The sequence below is a fragment of the Sciurus vulgaris genome (genome assembly GCF_902686455.1).
Source record: "Sciurus vulgaris genome assembly, chromosome: 6".
In the NCBI taxonomy this organism is placed as follows: Eukaryota; Metazoa; Chordata; class Mammalia; order Rodentia; family Sciuridae; genus Sciurus; species Sciurus vulgaris.
Genome location: NC_136466.1, coordinates 35,634,388 through 35,662,212, shown reverse-complemented (window position 1 = coordinate 35,662,212; position 27,825 = coordinate 35,634,388). Strand labels below are relative to the sequence as shown.

Here is a 27,825-nt window from a genome sequence, read left to right as displayed (position 1 = left end):
AACTGGTGAAGTTTACTGGGACTTTTCTTGTTTGGGAGGGGGTTTAGAAAAAAGAGATGTGGGACTCTCTAGCTGGTTTTTAATCACCTGGTGTTTGGTAGTGGACATCTGGTCTGTCGGGTGCATCATGGCAGAAATGGTCCTCCATAAAGTCCTGTTCCCAGGAAGAGACTGTATCCTTCTCAAGGAGAGACCCAGCACTTGGCCATGGAGGCTGGAGGTGGGGTGGGCATGTGATCCTGAAAAACTTTTGTGTTCATAGGCACTTCTTGTTTCTGGTTCTTTGTTTTTGTTTTTGTTTTTGTTTTTTAAACTGTAAAATACTGGAATCTTTGGCACTAAAACTCCAGATTGCTGCAAACTGAAGGCTAAAATAGAGGCCAGCAATCATTCATATTGTGTAAAAAGTTCACCCTGAGCTAGCAATTTATTTTTCCCATATTTGTGTGGTTAGTGCACTGCTAGAATTCCTTTTTCCTTCACCTTTGTTTTGTTCATGGCACTTCATAATTTATCATTTCATTTTATTTTCAGTTGATATCTGGTCAGTGGGTTGCATCATGGGAGAGCTGGTGAAAGGTTGTGTGATATTCCAAGGCACTGACCGTATCCTTCCCCAGGATCTTGACCCTGGCCATGCTTTCCATACCAAGGGCAGCATGATCGAACCTATTATATGAACGCTCAGAAGGAAAATGCCGTATTTCCAGATTGTGTTCTAAGGGGGTCTTTGTTATGTTTGTTAAATCAAGTGGTTCGCATGAACATTTTCTTTTTTACTTAACTACCTATGATGATTTTGTTGAGATTTAGAGATAAATCAAACCAATTATATTAGCTCCTAATTTTTATCAAAACAGCTAAACATGTAGAAGAAATTATTTACTTTGATAAGTGTATTCTGACACTTAAAATGAAAATATTTTATAATTTAGTTCATTCCATTAATTTAGGTAGGTAAGGTGACATCTAAATTTAATAGGCTAATATGCTTGTGTGATTTAATTAATATACTATTTTCTTAGTTATTGGTATACATTAAACTATTTTCCCCCAAAATAAGAATGGAAGCATATTGTGTGAGACCTATGTGGAAAAGGTTAAAATGAAAATTTTATGAAGAACAATATATTAAATTTTCTTGTTTATTACTCTGCTGATATTTTACAGAATATTTTAATATCGTCAAGAGGGGCTGTTTTGTGTACTGGGGAAGCTAATATAAAGTGCAAAAGATTACTCATACCATGGTCAATAACTCATTAATGATATAGTATAATGGAGAATAAACATGTAAGAGTTACAATAGCTTGCTTTCTTCATACATTCTTCCATCTTTAATATTTTTACCCTAACATAGTTGTTCACATGTACCCTTTTTCATTTTGTGTTCTAATCTTTCAATATTTTCATTAGTCTTTGATTTTTGTTTTTTGTTATGAAAGCTTAAAGTGGTCTCTTTCCAGTAGCAGAGGAATGGTTGTGTTAAAGGAAATCAAACTCTCTAAGCAGGGTTTTGTATGCATTTCACAAAAGTAATTTTAGTTTTTTATAATTTAATGAAGGCAGTTTTCTTATAAAATACAACACAATTTGCTACATCATAGATTACATAATACGTAAAGTTAAATATAGCATTTTATTTTGTTCTAATAAATTTTCTAGCAGTTTTCCATAGTCTTACCTCAGATTTGCTTGTTTCAAACTATAAATAAGGAAGCCTCTTTTATTTTTGCAAGTAAACACAATTAAAAAAGGGAAAAGTTGAGGTATTCTAAAGATAAATAATTTGGAATTATCTACTCAACATTCACTGTGTCTCAATTTTTATTTATTTTATGTCTTGTCTCATTTTATTAAGAAATGTTTTCTCCAAAAGGTTCACAAATGAAAAGATGTTGGTACTTTTTGGTGCATCTTAATAACCTAAAATTTCTCCTGTACATATTACATGTTGCAACATCAGTAACTAATGGCTTTAGATATAGATATATATAGAGAGAGTCATCTAATGTTATTCATTAACTACTCACACAGAACTAAAATTCATTTCTAAAGTTTCATCAACATTGCAAACCTTAGATTGAAAATTGTGGGATAGAAGAAAGTTCTAATAGCCAGACTGAGGTTCTCATAGATTTGCTTTAGATTTGTGAAGTAGAAAAGGAACTCCTCCCGTCCCCACTGTGATCTATAAGAAAGAAAAAGCGTTAGCTGGACCATAAGGTACAAGTTGAGACTCTGCCACATGGTAGCTGTGCATCTTTGATAAATGCAGGGCCCTACTGAACCTTGGTTTGTCTTAGGTTAAATGAGAAACTGTATTCTCCCCTCAGGATCACAGGAGTTCAATTGACAAGGTCTGCTCATGCCCCAAAGATCCACTAGGCTTGCCAGTGGATCCTTTTCTTCCTCCCTAGTATCTATAAAAATGATTCTATATCATTGACCTAGCAGATATTTATTGAATGTCCACCCATTTCTAGGTTCCTAATCTGGCTTTGGTTTAAAATGCTCACTCCAACAGCTGAGTTGATGGTAGACTGTCAGTGACAAGCAGAACACTGCTACAGAGCCTGTTAGTTTTCCAGTGGGAAATGGCAGAGGCTCATGCCAGGCTGGTAGGAATGTAGACAGGGAGAAAATCTACTCTTCACACAGCCTTTTGGGGAATTGGAGGTATTTAATAGTAGAAATATTGAGTACGGAATTCCAGGGATAGGTCCGATACAGAGAAATAAAGGTGGGAGTTTTTGTTCTATCAATAGCATTGAAGTCTTGAGACTGATAATGAGTACTTGAAGAGAAAGGACCAAGGACTAAGGTAAGGACTGAGAATTGATCCTTTGATGTATTGATGGCCACTGGCAACCTTGATGGGCACAGTTTTCATAGTGTGTGGGTGAAACCCTGAAGAGAATTTGTTTAAGAGAGAATGAGAGTCTGGGAATTATATATACAAGTATAGATGACTCTTTAAAGGAGTTTTGCTAGAAGTAAAGAAATGCAGTAATAGCTAGCAGGGACTGGGGATGTCTAAAGAAAACGTCTGTTGTGTTAACATAGGAGAAAAAAGCCACTTCATGTTTGTTGATGGAATGATCCATTTGAGAACAAAATGTTGATATAGGAGTAAGAATTAAGAATGATAGGAGCTCATACTTGAATAGACAACAGAGTACAGCTGACTGAGGTGGGTGAGGTGGCTTTAGTTAGGAGCTCATACAGTTCCTAGTGAATGATATGCAGATGCTGGGTTAGGCACATCACAGGAAGGGGCATCCTGTGATTGGTTCCATCTTCACAGCAGGGAGTGAGCATGGGGAAGAGCTGTTGAAAGTATAAGGGAGAGGTGTAAAAGTGTTTTCATAGAATAGGTAAATAAAATTCTGATTTGCAAAACGAGAGAAGTGAAGGGAAAATTGCTAGTGATTTGAATCTCCAAAACCTACTTCCCAAGCAGGTCTTCTGAAGTATAATATTTGGAAGTTTCATGTGTCTGAGAACTAGATGATTTCTAAGACATGCTTCAGGAGTCAGTTTTTTGAGCTTCTATTTGCATGATTTTTTTTTTTTTTTTCTGGCTGCATTGCCTTGTGTGACTACAATTTCAGTATCACTTTCCACAACATTATCACAGCCTAACAAGTACCCTGTGTACTAGGCAAAGCTGGTATTGTCTGCATTATGCGTCTAAGGAAGTTGCCACAAGGAAGATTGACTTCCCTGACACTTTGAGTACTGAAATCTAGGTCCTACACTTTGAAGGAAATAAATTCATTTCCCAGATACTGCAGGGATGGTTGGAATAAGTCAATGCTAAGTAAAACAGGATGATATCTGAGAATAGTCATTGCTCAGTCTAAGGCCAGTTTCTGGAAGGAATTTGGTCCCATGGGAAAGGACCAACCCAAAGATGCACAAAGGCCATAGTCTTAGTTCCTGCTCCTTCCTCACCATGCCACACCAGGCCAGGCTGTCCCACAGAGCTTTGGTTGCCCAGCTATAAACTAAGGAGGTTAGGTAGATCTATGAAGTTCTGTCCTTTTGAAAACTGAATCTAAAGTAGCTTTAGTATGAAAATTGATTTCAGTTTCCATATGTTTCTAATTTCATATTAATCATTTCTATCTTAGGTTTAATCATTTCTGTCAGAATTTTATTTTGAACTAGAATGGGAACGCATGTTAACCTTATTGTATTGGTTTAATAAACTGATTATAGTTTATAAAGATACATACTATAAGTTTTTTTTTTTTTTAAAATACCCTAATTTGGAAAACCAAACTTTATTTGAATGTTATTTCAAAACTGTTTCTTCTGACCCAGTGGGGTAGCCTAATTACTTCCCTGTCCAAAGGTGTAAATATAATTTCCTTCAAATGATGCTACTACATTGCAATATGAAATACAAGGCATTTCAGTTGTATTTTCCTCAAGAGAATCCTTAGATATTGATCAATGGAATAAGTTATTGAGCAGCTAGGAACACCATCAGCAGAGTTCATGAAGAAACTTCAGCCAACTGTGAGGAATTATGTAGAAAACAGACCAAAGTATCCTGGAATCAAATTTGAAGAACTTTTTCCAGATTGGATATTCCCATCAGAATCTGAACGAGACAAAATTAAAAGTAAGATATCCTTTATTCTTATACTTGTTTTCATAATCCAGGTGACACTCCACTTTTTCATGTTTGTATTCTAAAACTTGTGAACATTAGAAAATAAAGTAGTTGAAAACCTGAAATAGAGGCACTTAACAGGCTAGAAGTCTAATGTATAAAGGCATTGCATAGAGTAAACTTTAAAAGTTTTGTCTCAATAAAATGACTTAACTGAAACCTTTGGCCATAATTAAAATATCAAATCAGTCTATAAAACTCTTATAATTTCAGCAATTAGAATTCAAGAAGTTTTCAGTTATCAAAAAACACTTGAATAAAAATTCTGAGTCAGGAACCATATAATAGTCGTTCAACAAAGAGGTCCTCCCGACCTCCGCCTGAGCTCTTTATTAAAATGTGATTGATGGAAGAAAATTTATTTTCCTACTATTCAAAAATAAGCTATGCCTTATTTGAAAAGCCCAGTCTTCCTTTGCCTAGATATGTTGTGTACCTTAATTGCCAACACCTAGGCAAGTCTTATATTTAACTAAGTTATTGAACCTGTTGTTGTTGTTGATGTTTTTCCTAACCACCAATCTCTAAATTAAAAAAGAAAAAAATGTGGCCTGGCACAGTGGCACACACCTGTAATTCCAGCAGCTCAGGAGGGCTGAGACAGGAGGATCACAAAGTTTCAAAGATGGGCCTCAGCAAAAGCGAGGCACTAAGCAACTCAGTGAGAATCTGTCTCTAAAAAAATACAAATAGGGCTGGGGATGTGACTCAGTGGTCGAGTGCCCCTAAGTTCAATCCCCAATACCAAAAAAAAAAAAAAAAAAGGTATGTCACCAACGTTGTATACAGCTAGGCAGAGGCATCTGTGAGGTGTGTCATCCTTTGGGAATGTGAGATTATTGTGTGGTTTTAAAAGTTTGTTCTAATTTCATTTTAATGTTTCTTGAAGAAAAAAATACTCCCCTCAACTTCTTGCCCCGACTCTTGGCAGTGCCATCCTGAGCTCAGCCCTTCTGCCTCCCTACCTATAGTTTCTGAGTTTGAGGCCCTGTGTGGATGGACAGTGGACTAAGGCTGCCTCGTGCCCTTACCCCACACACTAGTGCCCATGTTTTCCTCATCCTCTCTCAGATCCAGAGACAAAACGCATATACACACACATTTGAAAACCTTTTCTTAAAAGTTTGACTTCTTCTTAAAAGTGTTTGGGCTCTGTTGATCTTAACCTATCAAACTTTTCTCCAAGTTAATATATCTTTGTTCTAATTGTGTTATCACACTTAGTTCTTTATTATATGGTTTTCTGTTTCACATTAACAACATTAGGGTGTTAATCTAGTATTTGTTTTTACCCTAGCGAGTCAAGCCAGAGATCTGTTATCAAAAATGTTAGTGATCGATCCTGACAAGCGAATCTCTGTAGATGAAGCCCTACGTCATCCATATATTACTGTTTGGTATGATCCCACTGAAGCAGAAGCAGTAAGTATTTATTTGAAAAAGGAGACATATGTAGAGGCAGATCTTACTTTCCTTGACTCTTCTGTTAGTTTAGAGGGGCTGCACAAAGATAGCAAGTTTTAGATTTTAGGAATCCTAATTACAAAGAAGACCAAGGTCTTTCTCAGATCTGGGTCACTTGCTTTGGGGGCTGTAAGCTCCAGTACTTCAGAAATGAACATGCTTGTGTTGTGATGATACATTTGCCATCATTTATGTAAATGCTAACACGTAATAATAATTAAGCATCTATTCTGTTCCTGGCACTGAGCTTTGGTTATATCTTTTAATTTAGGCTTCTCAAAGAGGCCAAGCAACTTGCTGAAAGTCATATGTTTGTTATCCTTCTTCAAAGACATGAGGGCCTCTCCTATTCCCCTACTAAGGGAGTTCCCTTCTGAATTTGGTGCTCATGTGCATTTTTCCATAGCAACACTGGTATAAATGTTCTTTAGCTGTGAGTGAAATAACTCACATGCTTACTTTATAACATCAGTGGAATACAGTTTTATGTCTTGGCTATGGATTTAACTGCCCATTTTAAGCATTGTTTTATATCAAAAGAAGCCATATTTTATAAACAGCCTTTTGGAACTGTCCACTTATAAGTTGGGAAATTAGGTTGTGGAGTCCTTACATGACGAAATGTAAATGTGAAGTGTGTTCTAAGAAAAAACTGTACCTTGCACAACTCTCAGCACTGTGCCTTGTCCATGGGGAGCCTCAAGGATGTAGCCTATGATACTAATTTTGTAATTACATTTGTACCAGTGTCTTAATAGTATATTGAGGTCACAAATAAGAATATTATTATTAATAATTCTCTTTTGGGTTAATTTTCCTTAATTCTTTGATTGTAAAACTTATGTAATATCACACTTACAGCAAAAAATCTTTAAAAAAAACACCATGTTAGTGAAATTAAATCCATATGATGAGACCTAAATTCTAAGTAGTGTTAACTTTTCTTTGTGTCTCATTATTCTTTGAACTCTGTTGACTTTACATGTCCTCAATTTTCAGCCACCACCTCAAATTTATGATGCACAGTTGGAAGAAAGAGAACAACCGCAATTGAAGAGTGGAAAGGTAAAGGCAGCTTATTGGATTGCTATTTATGACATTTCTTATCTATTATTATTTATAACAAAATGAGAGCTTTTTACAATCTTGTAATAGCTCTTCAGAAAGAGGCAAGAGGACCTGCAGCTCTCTTATCCTCTTGCCCCAACTTTCTAGTAGATAAAGAACTTGAAGATAACATCATTAGAGAGAAACATGTATGAATCCATACTGTTTGCTTCCAGAGTAAAATATAGGGGCTTTGTTACATGCTTTTACATTAACAATACTGGTTTGTAACCTGAACTCAGTAATTGTATCACATTTATCTTGGGAACATATTGCAATTGTCATGTAAACCCCTATTCACAGGCCACATACTACCTGCAAAGTTAAGCAGACATGGGGGCAAGGCCGGGCCAAGGGTTGTTTGAACTTCTGCATATATTTTTAAGCCTTATGGTTGTATTATGTTTTAAAATCTACTTCTGGGAAAAATTGCTAATCAAAAATATGCAAGTTGGGTATTATTATAAGATTAACCAAACAGTGCACAAAGAACTAAACTCATAATGAAAAGACCCAAATTAGCAATACTTACTTCAAGAGCAGGATCAGTGGTTAACTGAAATCCAAGACCAGTATGAGTCAATACTGGTAATGGGTTGGGTGGATCCTTCCTGGGATACAGTGTGCCATTTACTAGCATGTGCACACACTTAGTATGGCAGTGTATGCTCATAGTACTCAGTGTGTGCCTTGCAAGTATATTAATGTTAGATGACGAATACCAAAAATCTAGTAATATAGATAATATAGTAATAACGTGCTTGGTAACCAATTAGTTGTTCTTTTTTTTTTTTATTGTAAACAAATGGGATACATGTTGCTTTTTCTGTTGTACATGGCGTAAAGGCCATACCATTTGTGTAATCATAAATTTCCATAGAGTAATGTTGTTTGATTCATTCTGTTATTTTTTCCCTTCCCCCTCCCCTTTCCACCCCTCTTTTCCCTCTATACAGTGCTTCCTTCCTCCATACTTGCCCCCCCTCCTAAGCCTAACTCTAACCCTAACACTAACACTTCCCTCCCCCCATTATGTGTCATCATCCACTTATTAGCGATATCATTCTTCCTTTGGCTTTTTGAGATTGGCTCTCCTCACTTAGCATGATATTCTCCAATTTCATCCATTTCCCTGGCAATGCCATAATTTATCATTCTTTATGGCTGAGTAATATTCCATTGTATATATATACCACAGTTTCTTTATCCACTCATCAATGGAAGGGCATCTAGGTTGGTTCCACAGTCTGGCTATTGTGAATTGAGCAGCTATGACCATTGATGTGGCTGTATTCTGTAGTATGCTGATTTTAAGTCCTTTGGGTATAGGCCAAGGAGTGGGATAGCTGGGTCAAATGGAGGGGTCCATTTCCAAGTTTCTAAGGAATCTCCACACTACTTTCCAGAGTGGCTGCACTAATTTGCAGCCCCACCAGCAATGTATGAGTGTACCTTTCTCCCCACATCCTCGCCAACACCTGTTGTGCTCGTATTCTTGATAATCGCCATTCTAATTGGGGTGAGATGGAATCTTAGGGTGGTTTTGATTTGCATTTCTCTTATTACTAGAGATGTTGAACATTTTTCCATATGCTTGTTGATTGCTTGTAGATCTTCTTCTGTGAAGTGTCTATTCATTTCCTTGGCCCATTTGTCAACTGGATTATTTGAATTCTTGGAGTAGAGTTTTTTGATTTCTTTATAGATTCTGGAGATTAGTGCTCTATCTGAAGTATGATTGGCAAAGATATTCTCCCACTCTGTAGGCTCTTTCTTCGCATTGCTGATAGTTTCCTTTGCTGAGAGAAAGCTTTTTAGTTTGAATCTATCCCAGTGGTTGATTCTAGCTTTTATTTCTTGTGCTATGGGAGTCCTGTTAAGGAAGTCTGATCCTAGACCAACAAGGTGAAGATTTGGACCTACTTTTTCTTCTATAATCTGCAGGGTCTCTGGTCTGATTCCGAGGTCCTTAATCCATTTTGAGTTTAGTTTCGTGCATGGTGAGAGATATGGGTTTAGTTTCATTCTGTTGCATATGGATTTCCAATTCTCCCAGCACCATTTGTTGAAGAGGCTATCTTTTCTCCATTGCATATTTTTGGCCCCTTTGTCTAGTATGAGAAAATTGTATTTATTTGGGTTTGTGTCCGTGTCCTCTATTCTATACCATTGATCTACCTTTCTATTTTGGTACCAATACCATGCCGTTTTTGTAACTATTGCTTTGTAGTAGAGTTGAAGATCTGGTATTGCAATACCCCCTGTTTCACTCTTCCTGCTAAGGATTGCTTTAGCTATTCTGGGTTTCTTATTCTTCCAGATGAATTTCATAATTGCCTGCTCTATTTCTGTAAGGTACGTCATTGGGATTTTAATTGGAATTGCATTGAATTTGTATAGCACTTTAGGTAGTATGGCCATTTTGACAATATTAATTCTTCCTATCCAAGAACATGGAAGATCTTTCCATCTTCTAAGGTGTTCTTTAATTTCTTTCTTTAGTGTTGTATAGTTCTCATTGTAGAGGTCTTTCACCTCTTTTGTGAGATTGATTCCCAAGTATTTTATTTTTTTCGAGGCTATTGTGAATGGGGTAGTTTTCCTAATTTCTCTTTCTGAAGATTCATCACTTATGTATAAAAATGCGTTGGATTTATGGGCATTGATCTTGTAACCTGCTACTTTACTGAAATCACTTATGAGTTCTAAGAGTTTTCTGGTGGAATTTCCAGGTTCCTCTAAATATATAATCATGTCATCAGCGAACAGGGATAGTTTGAGTTCTTCTTTTCCAATTCGTATCCCTTTAATTTCTTTGGTTTGTCTAATTGCTCTGGCCAGAGTCTCAAGAACGATGTTGAATAGAAGTGGTGAAAGAGGGCATCCCTGCCTTGTTCCCGTTTTTAGGGGGAATGCTTTCAGTTTTTCACCATTTAGAATGATATTAGCCATGGGCTTAGCATAAATGGCCTTTACAATGTTAAGGAATGTTCCCACTATCCCTATTTTTTCTAGTGTTTTGAGCATGAAGGGGTGCTGTATTTTATCAAATGCTTTTTCTGCATCTATTGAAATAATCATGTGATTCTTGACTTTAAGTCTATTAATATGGTGAATTACGTTTATTGATTTCCTGATGTTGAACCAACCTTGCATCCCTGGGATGAAACCCACTTGATCATGGTGCACTATCTTTTTAATATGTTTTTGTATGCGATTTGCTAAAATTTTGTTGAGAATTTTTGCGTCGATGTTCATTAAGGATATTGGTCTGAAATTTTCTTTCCTTGATGAGTCTCTGTCTGGTTTAGGTATCAGTGTGATATTGGCTTCATAGAATGAGTTTGGGAGGGTTCCCTCCTCTTCTATTTTATGGAATACTTTGAGAAGTATTGGAATGAGCTCTTCCTTAAAGGTTTTGTAGAACTCGGCTGAGAACCCATCTGGTCCCGGACTTTTCTTTGTTGGTAGGCTTTTGATGACTTCTTCTATTTCAGTACTTGAAATTGGTCTATTTAAATTGTTTATGTCCTCCTCATTCAGTTTAGGCAATTCATAAGTCTCTAGAAACCTGTTGATGTCTTCGAAATTTTCTATTTTGTTGGAGTATAGATTTTCAAAATAGCTTCTAATTATGTTTTGTATTTCCATCCTGTCTGTAGTGATATTTCCTTGTTCATTCCGAATTTTAGTGATTTGGGTTTTCTCTCGTCTTCTCTTTGTTAGTGTGGCTAAAGGTTTATCAATTTTGTTTATTTTTTCGAAGAACCAACTATTTATTTTGTCAATTTTTTGTATTGTTTCTTTTGTTTCAATTTCATTGATTTCAGCTCTGAGTTTAACAATTTCCTGTCTTCTACTACTTTTGGTGCTGTTCTGTTCTTCTTTTTCTAAGGCTTTGAGCTGTAGTGTTAGGTTGTTTATTTGTTGAGTTTTACTTCTTTTATTAAATGCGCTCCATGAAATAAATTTCCCTCTAAGTACTTGCTTTCATAGTGTCCCAGAGGTTTTGATATGATGTTTCTTTTGTTCTTCATTTACCTCTAAGAATTTTTTAATTTCCTTTCTAATACTTCTGTTATCCATTCATCATATAATAGCATATTGTTTAATCTCGCAGATGTTGGAATAGTTTCGGTGTTTTACTCTTTCATTTATTCTACCTTCAATCCATTATGATCTGATAGAATACATGCTAGTGTCTCTATCTTCTTGTATTTGCTAACATTAGCTTTGTGGCATAATATATGGTCTATTTTAGAGAAGGATCCATGTGCTGCTGAGAAGAAAGTGTATTCACTCTTGGTTGGATGGAATATTCTATAAATGTCCGTTAAGTCTAAATTATTGATTGTGTTGTTGAGATCTATGGTTTCTTTGCTCAATTTTTGTCTGGAAGATCTGTCCAGTGGTGAGAGCGGCGTGTTAAAATCACCTAGTATTATTGTGTTATGGTGTATTTGGTTTCTGAAATTGAGAAGGATTTGTTTGACATACATGGATGAGCCACTGTTTGGGGCATAGATGTTTATGATTGTTATATCTTGCTAATTTATGCTTCCCTTAAGCAGTATGAAATGACCTTCTTTATCCCTTCTGACTAAGTTTGGCTTGAAGTCCACATTGTCTGAAATGAGGATGGATACTCCAGCTTTTTTGCTGAGTCCATGTGCATGGTATGTTTTTCCCCATCCTTTCACCTTTAGTCTATGGGTATCTTTTTCTATGAGGTGAGTCTCTTGTAGGCAACATATTGTTGGATCTTTCTTTTTAGTCCAATCTGCCAGTCTATGTCGTTTGATTGATGAATTCAGGCCATTAACATTCAGGGTTATTATTGAGATATGATTTGGTTTCCCGGTCATTTGGTTCATTTTTTAAATTTTATTTATTTATTGGTTTGACACAACTTGGTTCCTCCTTTATTTGACAATTCCTTTAGGATAATTCCTCCCTTTGCGGATTTGCTTCTTTGTTTTTCATCTCTTCCTCGTGGAATATTTTGCTGAGAATGTTCTGTAATGCTGGCTTTCTTTTTTAAATTCTTTTAGCTTTTGTTTATCATGGATTTTATTTCATCATCAAATTTGAAGGTAAGTTTTGCTGGGTATAAGATTCTTGGTTGGCATCCATTTTCTTTCAGGGCTTGAAAAATGTTGTTCCAGGCCCTTCTAGTTTTAGGGCCTGGATTGAAATATCTGCTGATATCCGTATTGGTTTCCCCCTGAATGTAATTTGATTCCTCTCTCTTGCGGCCTTTAAAATTCTGTCTTTATTTTGTATGTTAGGTATTTTCATTATAATGTGCCTTGGTGTGGGTCTGTTGTAATTTTGTATATTTGGAGTCCTATAAGCCTCTTGTACTTGATCTTCCATTTCATTCTTCAGATTTGGGAAATTTTCTGATAGTATTTCATTGAATAGATTGTTCATTCCTTTGGTCTTTTTCTCTAAGCCTTCCTCAATCCCAATAATTCTTAAATTTGGCCTTTTCATGATATCCCATAGTTCTTGGAGATTCTGTTCATGATTTCTTACCATCTTCTCTGTTTAGTCCACTTTGTTTTCAAGGTTAAATATTTTGTCTTCCATATCTGAGGTTCTGTCTTCCAGGTGTTCTATCCTATTGGTTATGCTTTCTATGGAGTTCTTAATTTGGTTTATTGTTTCCTTCATTTCAAGGATTTCTGTTTGGTTTTTTTTCAATATCTCTAACTCTTTATTGAAATGATCTTTTGCTTCCTGTATTTGCTCTTTTAACTGTCGATTGGTGCGATCATTCAGTGCCTGCATTTGCTCTTGCATCTCGTCATTTGCTTCCCTGATCATTTTAATTATATACATTCTGAACTCCCTTTCTGTCATTTCTTCTGCCATGCTGTCGTTGGGTTTCATTGATGTAACATCTAGATTTGTTTGCAGCATTTTCTTTCCTTGTTTTCTCATATTGTTCAGGTATCAGTGGACCGCTGAGATATTGTAGGTTTCCTCTATTGACTTACAATGTCCCTGAAGATTTCTATATATATCCCCTCTTAGCCTTCAGTTGGCTGAAGTCTTGGAGGAAGTTGATAATGCGGTGCTCCACAAGGAAGCTGCCTCTCTAGGAGTGGTGGCCTTCAGGTGGGGTATATTCCCTGCTAGTGGGCAGAGGTGCCTCCACTTGTTGACCAATGGTCATCCAAAGGGGAACTAGACTGCAGGCTGAGGCAAGGCCTCTTTGGGCCTGTGTCTCTGGTTTTACCGTCCTTGTGGGGAAACCTCACCCGGCAGGGAAGACTCACCCGGTGGGGAGGTCTCGTTGGTCAGTTCCCTCCTAGAGGTTCCCCTCAATTTACAGCTACTGCCTGGGCTGGGCTGCCTTCCTCTGCAAAGTTCCCAGGGGCCGGCCCTACCTCCTGGGCCTGGGAGCCTCACCCTTCGTAGATGAATCTCCTTAGGCTGCCCCTCCTCAGAGAATCTGCCCGCAGTCCTGGAACCTTCACTGCGCCCCTAAGCGTGTCTCTGTGCGGCTCTTCCACCAAGAAGCCTCCTAGATCCTGGGACCCTGCTGTGCACCTAATCACCTGGCTATGCGGCCCCTCCTCTGAGCAGCCACCTGGGGCCCCGTACAATCGCTCTTGAGTCCCAGAGACCCACCACACACCTCTTCCTCCAGACAGCCGCCCAGTATTCCGGTGCGGTCACTAGGAGTCCACGCAACTCACTGCGTGCCTCCTCCCACCAACCACCCGTAGCCCTGGGCAATCAATCACTCTGAGTCAAAATGACCCTCCCCCGTTCCTCCTCCTCCTCCTGGTAACCCCCCGGGTGTTCAGGAGCGGTCGCTCTGAGTGGCTCTGAATCCACGTGACCCGCTGCACGCGTCCTCTGGGCAACCACCTGGACCTCCGGTGCGGCCACTCGAGACCAAGCAACCCACCGCGCTTCTCCTCCAGGCAGCCCCCCTGTGTTCAGGAGCGGTCGCTTTAAGTCCAAACAACTCACCACTCGCCTTCTCCTCTGAGCAGCCGCCTGGAGTGCTAATGCAGTCACTGCGAGTCCAGACGACCCACCGCAGTCACTCTGAATCCAAGCGCCACGCTCCTCCTTCTTCTCGTTCTCAGGGCAGGCCCCGGGGTTCAGAAGCGTCGCTCTGAGTCCAAACAGCTCGCCGTGTGGCTTCTCCTCTGGCAACCACCTGCAGCTCCAGTATAGCCACTCCGAATCCAAGCGGCCACACTCCTCCTCCTCCTCCTCAGGGCAGGCCCCGGTGCTCTGAGTCCACACAGCTCTCCTCGCCACTGCCCCTGGGCAGCCACCAGAGCCCCAGTGGTTGCTCCGAGTCCCAGCGCTCCGCCGAGCGGCCTTCTCTCCGATGCTCCCAGTTGTCCGAGCTCACTGCTCCAGCGGGGGGAGGGGTCTCGCCGGCAGCTCTACTTCACAAAGTTCCCTGCGTTCTGGGACCACCATCCCATCCGGGACGCCTCCCCAGTGGGAGAGACTCACCCGGCTGCTTTGAATTGGTCCCAAGTCTCTCAATATCTCCTCTTTTGAATCCTGAATCCTGGAGCAACATGAAATGCAGCCACCCTCTAGGCCGCCATCTTGAAACCTCCCAATTAGTTGTTCTTGAACAATAAAAGTTGAAGACAAGACAGGAATTACTTTTTAGAGCCCTCACATGGATATTGGTTGTATTTGGAAAACCACAAAGAATATGGACAGAAATACATTCAGATGGTTTTGAGATCATCCAAGCCTTTAAAATGTCTCTTTGAAAATGTATAAATGTATAAGTGCATTCTACTGTTATGTACAACTAATTAGAACAAATAAAATTTTAAAATAAAAAATAAAATGTCTCTGAGCTACTCTCCATGCTTGCTCACTCAGTCTTACTCTCTCACATGTGTTCTCCCACTTACTCTCTGTAAAACCCCTGTATAGATTCAGAGCAATCCTGTTTTTGGCTCCATTGAAAAGATAAGATAGAATGGGGGTTAGAGGCTATAGCTCAGTAGTAGAGTGCTTGCCTAGCATATGCAAGGTCCTGGATCTGATCCTCAGCACTACAAACAATTTCAAAAGGAAAAAAAAGATATATCAAAACATGAATGTTTGGGTCCAGGTAGGCAATAGTAATGAAATAACTGTATATCACAATTTAAAATAACATATTACAGTGTTCTTAGAGTGGTTCTGGTTGATTTGGAAGCAGTGTTTAGAGATGCAAAGAAACTGATAAAGCATTTTAACTTGCATTTCTGTTTGAAGAGCTAATTTACAAAGAAGTAATGGATTGGGAAGAAAGAAGCAAGAATGGTGTTGTAAAAGATCAGCCTTCAGGTTAGTGATTGCTTTAATCATGTGATCGTATAATATTTTCATTGTCTATTCAACTTTTACCAGTGGCAGCAGTGTGTTAAGTGATTACTTGGCCACCACTGGACTTTAAAACCCCTTGCATGAAATGGTTCCCACTTATTGGCTTGTCCTGGCAGTAGTGATGGTGACTACAGCACTAAGTTAAGTACATTTTAACATTCTTGTTTAATCTTTGCAACAACTGCTATCAGTTCCACTTATCAACCAGGAAATTGAATTTTCACTGTGTATAGCTTTCTTTATACTGGTCTCATCTAGTTTAAAAAAAAAAAGAACAACAATAAATTAACACAAATTTAGGTAAAATGAAATTTGATTTTATTTTAAGGAAATTATTCATATAATTCTCCCATTTTTATGTACTTTGACCTACCTAGTAGTAGTGACCTAATGACTAGATAATTATATGACTATGAGAAACTCTGATATTAGTGGTACTAATCTATGTCTTATGTTTCTGCCTGCTTACTAATGAAATTCTTCAGCCATATTTATTTTCTCATTCCCACTTGAAATCACAAACATGTGCATTCAGAGTGTAAATTGCATAGCTTACTTCTTTTTCTTGAATTTAATATTCAACATGACATGTGTTAAGCACATAGAGATTATATAACTTTAGTGAGAATTTAGGTGCTTTTGTTGTTAACCAAGTACAAATTTAAGACTGCAAACACTGATCTCTGAAGAATCCAAATGTTTTATTTTTGCTTAAACCATACTAAATGTGGATAGTATGAAATATGATAATTTCATTTGCCTTCAAAGATTAAAATGTCAGTTTTCTGGATTCACAAGTATATTCTAAGAAGTCACTAAGTATTTTCCTCTTTTTATATACAGTCTATTTCAGAAGATGTTTTTATGGAAAAAGATTTCTTTGAATGTTAATGCTTTTTCCCAACAGACTTAGGTGTATGTTATAATGGAAATGTCTGATGACACTTGAATCCTGTTCAGGCTTAAGGGTCTTGTGATTCTTTTAGGATAAACTTAGCAATTTCTTTTTAAGGTTTATTTGAAATCAGATTTTTTTTAAGTAACTCATGTGATTATACATGACCATATACATGTTTAGCCACAGGGAAGAAAAGGAGAATGTCACAGGAAGAGACACAGGAATATTTGGGATCCTGGGCCAAAAGAAAAATTCAAGGAGAAGTTTAAAATATACAGTTGACTAGCTTCTTGTTTATATTGATAGTTAGGATTAGAAAAAACTGCAAAAGGACAGAAGAAATGACATAAAGTTTCATTGCCTAAATATGCAGCAATGTCGTGCCTCAGATTTTATTCTATTTGGTTTTCTTAGCACAGATGCAGCAGTAAGTAGCAACGCCACTCCTTCTCAGTCGTCATCTATCAATGACATTTCATCCATGTCCACTGAGCAGACCCTGGCCTCAGACACAGACAGCAGTCTCGATGCCTCGACGGGACCCCTTGAAGGTTGTCGATGATAAGTTGGAAACAGCAAACTTGTCATTGGCAAAGGAATTCTTGCTTCCATGGTCCTGAAATGTGTGGGAGTTGATGGAACCAAATAGAAAAACTCCATGTTCTGCATGTAAGAAACACGATGCCTTGCCCCTACTCAGTTCTAATAGGATTGCCTGCTTAGATTATAAAATGAAGCAGATTATGTCTGAGAAAAAAAAAAAAAAGTACAAGCCACACTTTAGAGATTTTGTTTAAGATCATTTCAGGTGAGCAATTAGAATAGGTGAAATTTTTATAAGTTATATGGTAATACTGGTGACAATTCTTCATCATATGTAACTGTTGGGACTTTTATGCATGTGACCACAAATGCTTGCTTGAACTTGCCCATCTAGCACTTTGGAAATCAGTATTTAAATGCCAAAAAATCTTCCAGGTAGTGCTGCTTCTAGAATTATCCCTTAATTCTCCTAAGTAATTTGGTGTCTGTCCAGAAAAAATAGATTTATATGTATTAATTGGCCACCATCATATCTTACCTCTTTTATGGTATGATTTATTCTATCTTTTGTATTTCAGAAGGAATATAATTAAATCTATTTAATAAATAAAAATATAGCTTTTGTTAAATTTGTGATGTTTTGGGCTGAGTATTATCACAGCTAAAACCAAGACACTTATATGCACACTGTGTTTTCTCTAAACTGGTGCAGGTTGATTGTCCATTCAGCTCTACTGCATGATAAAACTTTTTTGAGTTTTGCTTTGTGCTGCTTAAGACATGTATACCTTTGAAATCCTGTCTACCTTACCACTTTTTCCTTGATCTTCTGGACTTCTTATTAATTTAAAATGTTACCTAGAACTTCACCTTCTTTGTCAGACACATAACACTCGATCTCCATAACATGCTGGCAAATAGATTCCTGAACCCATTGCCTACCATCAGAGTAGAGCTTTTACAAATGATCTCTCAGGATCATTGTAGTCATTTACTAAGTGCTTCCTTTGCCCGAGCCCAACCTGGGTCCTTTACTCAACTCCTGTCATTCAAGATAAAATACAAGGTGTTTTAACAGGTCAGGGTTTCCTTTTGCCAACACCACATTCTAACTCAGGTTTCTTTCTACATTGAAAGAAACCAGGTCAACCCTTGTTTGTTTTAGGAGGCCCAGCTGACTCAGATGCCTGTTTGTTGCTGTTTTCCATTTTGAAGAGGCATTTCCTTTTCATAAGGGAAATCCATGAATGTTCTGGGAAAACTCTTCTGAGGGATATGGAAGAAATACCTTAGAGAATAGTGATTCACTATTGAGTATTTTCTGATTTAAAACTGCTCACCTGAAATTGATACTTTCAGACTTCCTGATATATAATTATTCAAAATTTATTAAGATACTGAGTACTTACGTGTCACTGCAGAAATGGAGTTATGATCACATTTTGGCTACTTGTGCTCAGAATGTTTTGTCCCTTGAGCTTATTTTGTTACTGATTCATATCTTGTGTTCAGTTACTTTGGAAACTATTTGGTCAACATTCTATAGAATGTGTTCTGAGGAAGAACTTTGATGAGAAAGTTTATCCTAAGTATTATCTGAAAGATATGATTCTGTCTGCACCAGTTGTATCTTAATGGTAGGTCTTATCACTGGAAACTAGATCCCTTGATGAGCAAAATTAATCTTGAAATAAATAGTTTTATATTGTGTCATTTGGACACTTTCAAGTACAAAATGGAAAGGCTAACTTGGATTGTAGCAGAAATATCTATTCTATGGCTTGGGATTATTTAGTCCTGGAGGCCTGATGTTCCAGGTAAGAAAGTTATCACTGTCCACATATAAACATCTTACAATGGTCTTCTCTCTGATACTTGCTCTTTTAAAAGACTTCTCTAAATTTATCTTTTAATGAAAAAACAAAGAAAAAGGAGTTTTAGAACTGCATTATCTGCCTTATGCTATATAAAGGCAGGCAGCACACCAATGATAAGGGCTCATCCAGGTCCCACTTACAAGGAAATATATGTAAGTGGAGTGAGGTGCCCCACAGAGTGGCTTTCTGTTCATCCATTCCTCTGCATGTCCTGTGAGCCTGTTGTCACAGATGGAACATGCTGGTGTGGATAGGTTTCCTACCAAGATCCTTTTCTATCAGGCAGAGAACAGGTAACAGAGTTCCATAGTAATACCTCACTCCAGTTTCAGGGTCCTCCCTCCTGAGCCTAGATTTGCCAGGGTCCTGGTGCAATGCAAATGGTTTCAAACTGATCTCTGGATAAATGCTGATGTTGGATAAAGAACTGAAAATTGTGCTCAACTTTTTCATCTTTTCTATTTTATTTTTGTAATTTATATTGTACACAACCCTGGAAGTAACTATTTTGGACATGTATTTTTATAAACCAGGTAATTTATGATTATCCTGGAATGTTTGGACTAGGTTTGTTTCTTTTGCTGGCTTAGTTTTCAGTCAATACAGAAGTGACTGCCTCCCCTAGGTCTGGGTCTCAATTTCAAGCGCAGGTACGGGAGGGCAGGCAGAGTCCTGTCAGGGTAGGAGAAAGGTCTGGAAACACTGGCTGCACAAGTCCAACAGTTTTGGCCCTGCAGATGGAACCAGGCTCTGCTCTTATCTTTGGGACATGAAACTCAGAACCCCAGGGCTGAAAGAAGAATGCCCACTGCAGGGTCTCTTGCTGACATCCAGGTCCATATCTGAAACACTGAATGGAACACTGGTTTAATCCAGACTGAATGTTGTGTAAGTCATGATAACAGTGTATGAGTTCGTCTGGTTGATTTCTGATGTAACTCCTCTGGTATTTCATACTGGTAGTAAATACAGGTGTGACCTTTCAGATTGCATATCTCAAAAGTAACATTGCCTAATGTTTTATAATAAAATATATTATGTGTGTTATGATTGGTGAAAAATAATACAGACTACATTTTAAAAGAGAAATTTATAGCATGTTTAATTCTTTTGTGTTTTTAAGTGACAGTTATCTTTCACCATCTCTGATTACAGACTTAACATGAACATGGGTAAGTGTTGAAGTGTTGTGATTTCAGTCAATATTACAAGTGTTTTCAAATTGAAAGGCAAAAACATTTCTCTGTTAGTTCTCTTACTAAGCTAGTCTCATCTAGATTCCAAAATTAGATAAAGACAGAACAAGAGGATTATAGGTCCTTTTCATAGATGCAACTGAACACAGCATTGTGTGCTGTATTCCAGAATGCAGGAGTGACTCAACAGTTCCAAAGATGGACTATTTTCATTTTTTAAAAACTATCAGAAAACTACACAAAAAAGAGCTTTCTTTGGGGAGTGGCAGGACTTGTTAAAGAAAGGCAGGAAGAGGCAGCAAATGTCAGACATTCCCCCTGGGTAGCAGAGTGGGTAAGAACACTCTCCATCCCTTCTTTGTCTAACGTAACAGGTCATCCTGAAAGAGGGCAAAACTTAATAGAAAGGAGAGAAGACTGTCACAGTTTCTCTGCATATATACATACCTGTGTGTATATGCATGCATGTGTATGTATAAACTAACGAGACATAAGTATTAAAAAAAGAGGGCAGAGGATTTGACCAGATCACTCATCTAAAGGAAAGGCCCTTCAGACTACCAATTCCTCAAGCCTAGAAATAGCCAACAGCCCAGCTGGAGGCAGAGAGGAGTGATTTCCTAAGGAAATCCTTGCCTTCCCTACCCAAATCAAAATGGACTCTTGAAGGACCATGTCCATAACTCCTCACCAGAGCAATGATGTCTTTCTGAGCCCCCAACTTCTAAGACCCCTGCCTATCTCTTCACCCCATTGCATACCGTTATTTATTCATTTGTAGCATTTCCTCTTCCAGATCATGAACTGGAGACAAGAGCTGTACAGAAGACAGTCTCTGCCTTTGGGGACCTTATTACTCCATGGCTACAATCAAATAATTCAGCATCAATGGGTATAATCAAATAATCACATCAATTTATCTACAGCTTCACTGGGGGATGTGTGCTAAGTAGGGTGGTGCAGGGAATCTTTGTAACACAAGAGTCATACCTGGTTGGTATGGGGAGGGGAGCTTCCCTGAGGAAGCAGTAGCTAAACTCACAGTGAAGGATAAGAAAAAATTGTATGGTGAATCCTGTTGACTTCATCTCTATAAGATAGCTCAGCTTGGCTCCTCCTCCCTATCTCCATCATCACTGTCGTTCCAGCCCTCATACATAGGGACAGCCAATGTCCTGGTTTTTACTCTAGTCCAGCTGCTCCCCCATCTTTTAATCCATTCTGGAACAAGATTCCTTATTGTTGACCCACTGACCATGTTGTCCCACTTTAAGCCACTATGGATTCCAGTTTGTTTCTCAAATTTTCTCCTTGTCATACTTGTCATACACACACCTTTACTTCTGTACTACTGAGGTTACCAGTTGTCATAGGAAACTGAAATGTCCCAAAACCATCTTCTTCACTTTTTCTACTAGTGGATTTTAAAAAGTAGGTCAATAAATCCTGTTGACCCAAGTGGAGTCCTTGGATTCCATCTCCCATCTTTACATATCTTTTTTGCTTTTCTTAGAGTTTCTCTTAACAGACTTTCATTTTTATTTTTTACTTTCATTTTCATAAGTTTATTTGCAGTTTTATGTTTATGGTGAGATTGATCACCCATTTCTTTCACAGACAAAGATCCCTTTCCAAGTCAAAGAAACATTTAGGGGTCTGGGGGCATAACTCAGCAGTGGATAGCTTGCCTAGCATGTACAAGGCCATGGATATGATCCCCAGAACCTCAAGAAGAAATATTTAGATCCACACATGGTAAGAATTGTTCACTAGTTTCAACTGATTACAAACTGCATTATGTCAAATGCCTGCAATGAATGGAGGGAAACTTTTTTAAACTTTTCTCTGAAATGTAATATGCATACAAAAAAACAGGACCAATTTTAAGTAGATGGCTCAATGAATTTTTACAGGCTGAACACACCTGTATAGACAGCACCACTCAGATCCAGAAATGAAACATTATCCTCATCCCCAATCCAGCCTCAAAATTCCAAGGATAACCATTCTCTGATCTCTAATTACATCAATTAATTTTCACCTGTTTTATACTTAGGTTATTGGAATGAAGAAGTAGGTATTCTCATGTCTATAAATCTCTCCAGTTACTAGAGTTGTTAATTCATTTCCTCTCATTGCTGTATAGGATACCATAATTTATTCATCCTTTCTACTACCAAATAGGTATTTGGGTAGTTTCCAGTTTAGTGCTATTACAAAATTGTGCTGCTATGAGCATTTTCGTGCATGTCTGGATACTTTTCTAGTGGGAGTGGAATTGCTGAGCCAAGGGATATATTCAACTTTAGTAGTGTATTACTTTTCTGTGGCTACTGTAACAAATCATAACAAATGTAATGGTTAAAACAACAGGGGTTTATCATCTCACAGTTCTATGTCTCAAAAGTCCATATTGACTCAAATAGTTTCTGTATTCCAGGTCTCATGAGACAAAGGTTCAGCTAGCTGAGAGCTTATGGGGAGGCTCTGGGAGAAATCTGCTTCCTTCTAAGTTCCTTTTGGTTGGTTAAATTCAGTCCCTTACTATTGTAGGATGGGGGGGTTCTCTATCTCTTTTCTGACTGTTAGTTAAGAGAGGCCACCCTTCTTTACGTGTAGTCCTATACCTCAGAACTAGCAACAGTGTAAAGTTCCTCTCTCCTTCTTAGAGTTTAACTTCTCTTCTGCTGCCTAATTTCTCCAGCCAGAGAACTTTCTCTACTTTTCAGGGCTCATGATATTAGATTAGGCCCATGAAGACAATCCAGACTAATCTTTCAATTTTAGGGTCTATAACCTCACATCTTTGTAGTCCTCTTGCCGTGTAATAAAACATATTCACAGGTCCCAGGGATTGTGACATGAACATCTTAAAGAGATTATTCAACCTACCAGAAGTAGATATTGCCCAATAATTTCCAAAATCATTGTTCCCATTTATATTCCCAACAGTGGTGGATGACAATTTAGATTGTATATATCCTCTATGACCCTTGATGTCTTCTTTCTCACTGTACGATAACTAATAAAATAACCTATCTTATTCTTTGTTCATCCATTCTGGTGGATGCATAGTGGTATAATGACTGAATCTGCAATGTCTCCCAAAAGCTTATGTGTTAAACGCTTGGTTACCAGCCCATGGTGCTATTGGGAGATAGAACCTTTAGTAGATGGAGTCTGATGGAAGGAAGTTAGGTCACTGGGGCATACCATCTGAGAGGATGTTGGGACCCCAACCCCTTCCTGTCTTTCTCTTTCTGTTCTCTGGCCACCATGAGGTGAGCAGTTTCCTCCACCATGTGTTCCCCACCAGGTGCCAAGCAACCATGGACTAAAAGCAGGAGCCAAAATAAACTTTTCCTCATTAGAAGATCATTATCTCAGGTATCTTGTCACAGTAAAGCAAAGCTTACTAACATAATAACTAAATAAAGTTAAGCACTTTTTCATGTTTTTATTGACATACAAATATCTTCTTTTGTGAAGTTCTTGCCCAAGTCCTTTATTCATTCTTTTTCACAGATTTCAATTCTGTTGAACTTCCTAACCTTTTATCAATTTTATCTATCTTTTCCTCTATTTTCTTGAACAATAGTTTTATTTTCATTGTTATTTTGAAGGCCTTATTGATCATTCCAATATCTGGATCACTTGTGGGTCTATGTCTATTGTTACATGACCTTTCATCTTTATGTAAATTTTTTATAGTATGCTGAACATTGTGATTTTTTAAAAGAGGGTTCAAGAGACTCTCACCAGAAAGGGTCCCTTCTTCTTTTTGACATATTTAGGAAACTTACTACCTCAAACCAATGAACACTGAGCAAGGTTCAGACTGGGTGCCAACTTGGAAAAGTCTGAGCCTCCCCTTCCTAGAAACTTCTGGATCCCTGGGACTGCAGGAAATAGAGCTTTACCCCTCAGAGCTGCTCACCTTTCAGCCACACACCTTCAAAATTTGGTGTCTTCTTGGGGTGACAAGTCTTACCTATGCTTACCTATAGCCTTCAACTTTGTCACTCTAATCCTGTAGAAACACCAAAGTCTCGGGTGGTCTCTTGCCTGCATAGCAGTGGCTCCCTGTCAGGACCTAACATGGATTCTTGGACTCTAACCAGGCTCAGGCTTGTTAAGTGCCCCTAGGTAAAAACTGCACTTGACTCCTCAGGGTCAATTCACTGCCCTTCTATGCTTTCACCTGTTGCCAGTTTTGTTTTCAGGCCCTCTTCTCCAGCACTGTGAAACTGGAGGATTTAACTCTGGCTCTCAGAATATCCAAGAAGTCATCTACCCCCACCCACAGCCTCAGAATTCAACAAGTGCTTCAGGGAAAAATTAGCCTCATTTCCAATCTTGTGCAATTACTAAAACTGCTTGTTCACCTTTCCTCAGCAGTAGCCCTCTACCTTCTCTAAACCCAGAAACAGCCAATGCCCAAGGGAAATAAAACTGCCCTTCAATGGGCTCAGTTCAGAAGATTTCTCTCCTGTCTGGAATTTTAGTCTGTCTTGTCTTTGTGCTTTCGTAACTCTCTGGCACCTTTAAAAATATGACTTTTTAAAAAGTGTATCTAACTTCTGGTTGTCAGAAGAAAAACATTGCTCTGCCATAACCTACTAACCAGGAGCAAAAGATCCTTTGTCTTTTTATCATGCAGATATTCTCATACAGAAGAAAGTAATCAAAATTCTTAACCCTGATTTCCTTGATTTAACTGTGTGTGCGTGTGTGCGCGCGCGCGCGTGCGTGTGCATCCTTCCTGCTGTGAAACACTGAATTGTATCTTCACAAAATTCATAAGTTGAAGTCCTAACCCTCAGTGTGTCAGTATTTGGAGACAAGGCTTTTAGGAGGTAATTAAGATTAAATGAGGTCATAAGGTTAGTGTCCCTAATCTAATAGGTGGAAAACTTTCTAAGAAATGGAGGAGGAAATAGGTGGATCTTTCCCTGTACACACACAAGAAGGCAAACTCCCTGCAGGCCAGAGAGAGGACCCAGACCAGAGCCAGAGCGTGCCAGCACCCTCATCTCACATTTCTAGCCTCCAAAACTGGAGGAAAATTAATTTCTGTTGTTTAAACCATCAAATCTGTTATTTTGGTATGTTATCCTGGATTGACTAATTAATTTATGATTTAAGTGATTTATTGACATCATGAAACTTCATCCCTAAATTTTCCAGTATGCATTTTTTTTAAACTAAAGTGAACTCCATATTTAAATTTCCTAAGCTACAGAACCCTTTTGAAAGAAAGTTGCACTGAATTCCAGTGTTGCTTTCAATTATTTATATTATACTCTTAAATGTGTTTGGACATAAAATCAAGTATAGCTAGTACGCTAAAAAGCAGGTCTTATGTGACATAATTAGTATGCAGCTTTATTTTTGTCCTCTTACCCTGTTACAGTTAATGTGGGGAGCAAAGATTGAAAACATTGACAGATTTCATGAGTTCTCTGGTTACTCATAAGGAAAAAAAAAAAAAAAAAACACTTTATGTTCAACCTAAGTCAAAAATTCAGTCTCAGTTCATTTAAAAAAAAAAAAAAAAAAAGGCCAGTGCCATGTCATTCACACTTGCCAGATTCAGAGTTAACTTCACCATACCTGCCTGGGATATTCAGGAGATAGGAAGGCAGAGAAGGGAGCATGAGATAATACTCTTCTTCCTGATATTTTGCATCTATCCCTCCTTTTCTTCTTCCTAGCTCAACTTTGTCATTGGTGGTGGTGGTAGTAGGCTTTGTTTGTTGGTTTGTTTGTTTTAGCCTACTAAGTAAGGTCAAAGTGGGTAGCCAGGGGATGAGGGTGGACAGGAAAGTTCTACATTTGACTGGTCCATCATGAGATGAATTTGAGCTCTCACTTCTTTGGGGATCTGTTTCCAGGGAACACACTCTGGTACCAGGTTGGACTTTATCCACCTGGATCCACAATAAGTGCCTGATTCACCCCTGTGGATTGGACACCCCTGGTATTTTCCCACAAGAATGTGGGCAACATTACTCCTTTATAGTCCTCGGTACACTTAAATTATCTCTAGGCTCTCTGCAAGGAGGGACACGTGACTATAATGTACAGTATAGAAATGGCCGAGGCACTGGATCTCAAACTTAGAACTACATAGAGTATCTGCTAAAAGATTTGATTTCCTGGGCTCCAAACCCTCTGATTCAGAAGTCTCACAGGAGTCTATGTTGTGAACAAACTCCCAGAAAAAGTCAGTACTACTTCATCCATTCTGCCCAGCCAATGAGAAGCATGGAGGGTTTGGGCATTAGACAGGTAGACTGTGGGCTCTATCTCTGCTGGGCCACCTGCCCAAGTCACCTGTCCTCTCTTATCCCCTCTTGTGAAATGATCTGTTAGTTCCCTGTTGATGGTGTGCACGTTACCACATGGTGGCTCCAAACCACACAATTGTATCTTACAGCTCTGCAGGTCAGAAGTCCAACATGGGTTTCACTGGGTTTAAAACAAGTTGACAGACAGGGTGGCTCCTTTCAGAGGCTGTAGGGGAGAGTCAGATTTTCTTGCCTTTTCCCATTTCTAGAGACTGCCTGCACTCCTCGCAGTTCATGGCCTCTTCCTCCATCTTCAAAGCTAAAAGCTCAGCATTTCTCTAACCAGACTTCCATTATTATATCTTTGGTTCTCTTCTGCCTCCCCCTTCTGATTTTTTTCTTCCTGGTATTGGGGATGGAACCCAGGGCCTCATGTATGCTACTGAAATATATACCCAGCCCTTTTTTACATTTTATTTTGAGACAGAGTCTCCCTAAGTTGCAAAGGTTGGCTTTGAACTTGCCATCCTCTTGCCTCAATGTCCACTTTTAAGGACCCGTGTAATTACACTGGACTCATCTGGATAATCCAAGATAATCTTCACATACATGCAAAGTCATGGAAGGCAACATAGTCACAGGTTCTGGGGATTAGGACATACACAACTTTGGAGGTCATTATTCTGCCTACCACAGACAGAATGACAATTCCATATTGCTTTAAATTAGCAATTCTTGAAATTTGCTCCATCTTCCCTCTGGTATCAGCATCACCTGAGTCACCTGTTACAAATACACAGTGTGGGGCCACCCAGACCCCTGAACCTGGGTCTCAATGGAGGGTCTTAGAGTGCTGCATTTTCTTCACATGTTCCTATACACACTGACGTTTGACTATCTTGGATAAGTGAGCCCTTGAGTGTGGCAGATGCCTGAGAGGACTCAGTAGGGGAAAAGAGGTTTAACATTTTCTGTTCCCCACGAGAACCTGAAGCTCTGATCATGTAGCAACTTTCCCCCAAGCTTTGGAGACTGAGGACCCTCAGGAGTTATTTCCCATGCCTGCAGACTTAGACTGCTGCATGATGCTCCCCAGGACCCAGTAAAACTTCCTCTGAGCCTTAACCTATGCTCCAGGACACTTGGGACTCTTCATGCCAGGAAGCCAACAATGAAAGGAGCCACTTTGCTGGCAGGGGTGATCAATCCTGCTCACTGAAGTAGGGCAGGGAGGGCCATGTCTAAAACTCAGGTCATGGGCCCCTCTGTATTTCCATGTTCCATAAATAAGCCATAGATGGACAAGTTAAATAGCCATAGCCTGAAAAGGACATAGTCCTGGGTACTTTAACCCTGGGGGTCAATCCCAGGTATTCCACAGACTGGCAGAAGTGCTGCT

The 27,825-nt window shown here is 38.7% G+C and overlaps 1 protein-coding gene across 1 annotated transcript in view; it reads left to right on the top strand.

The window, feature by feature from the left end:
- The window catches only part of MAPK9 (mitogen-activated protein kinase 9), a 59,565-nt gene extending 39,536 nt beyond the window's left edge, over positions 1-20,029 (top strand). The window contains 8 exon segments of the mRNA XM_079143860.1: positions 535-606; positions 4,452-4,469; positions 4,472-4,633; positions 5,982-6,106; positions 7,148-7,192; positions 7,195-7,213; positions 15,512-15,583; positions 16,940-20,029. Coding sequence (XP_078999986.1) covers positions 535-606; positions 4,452-4,469; positions 4,472-4,633; positions 5,982-6,106; positions 7,148-7,192; positions 7,195-7,213; positions 15,512-15,583; positions 16,940-17,082 — 656 coding nt within the window. The 3' untranslated portion in view covers positions 17,083-20,029.
- Positions 20,030-27,825: the final 7,796 nt, after the last annotated feature.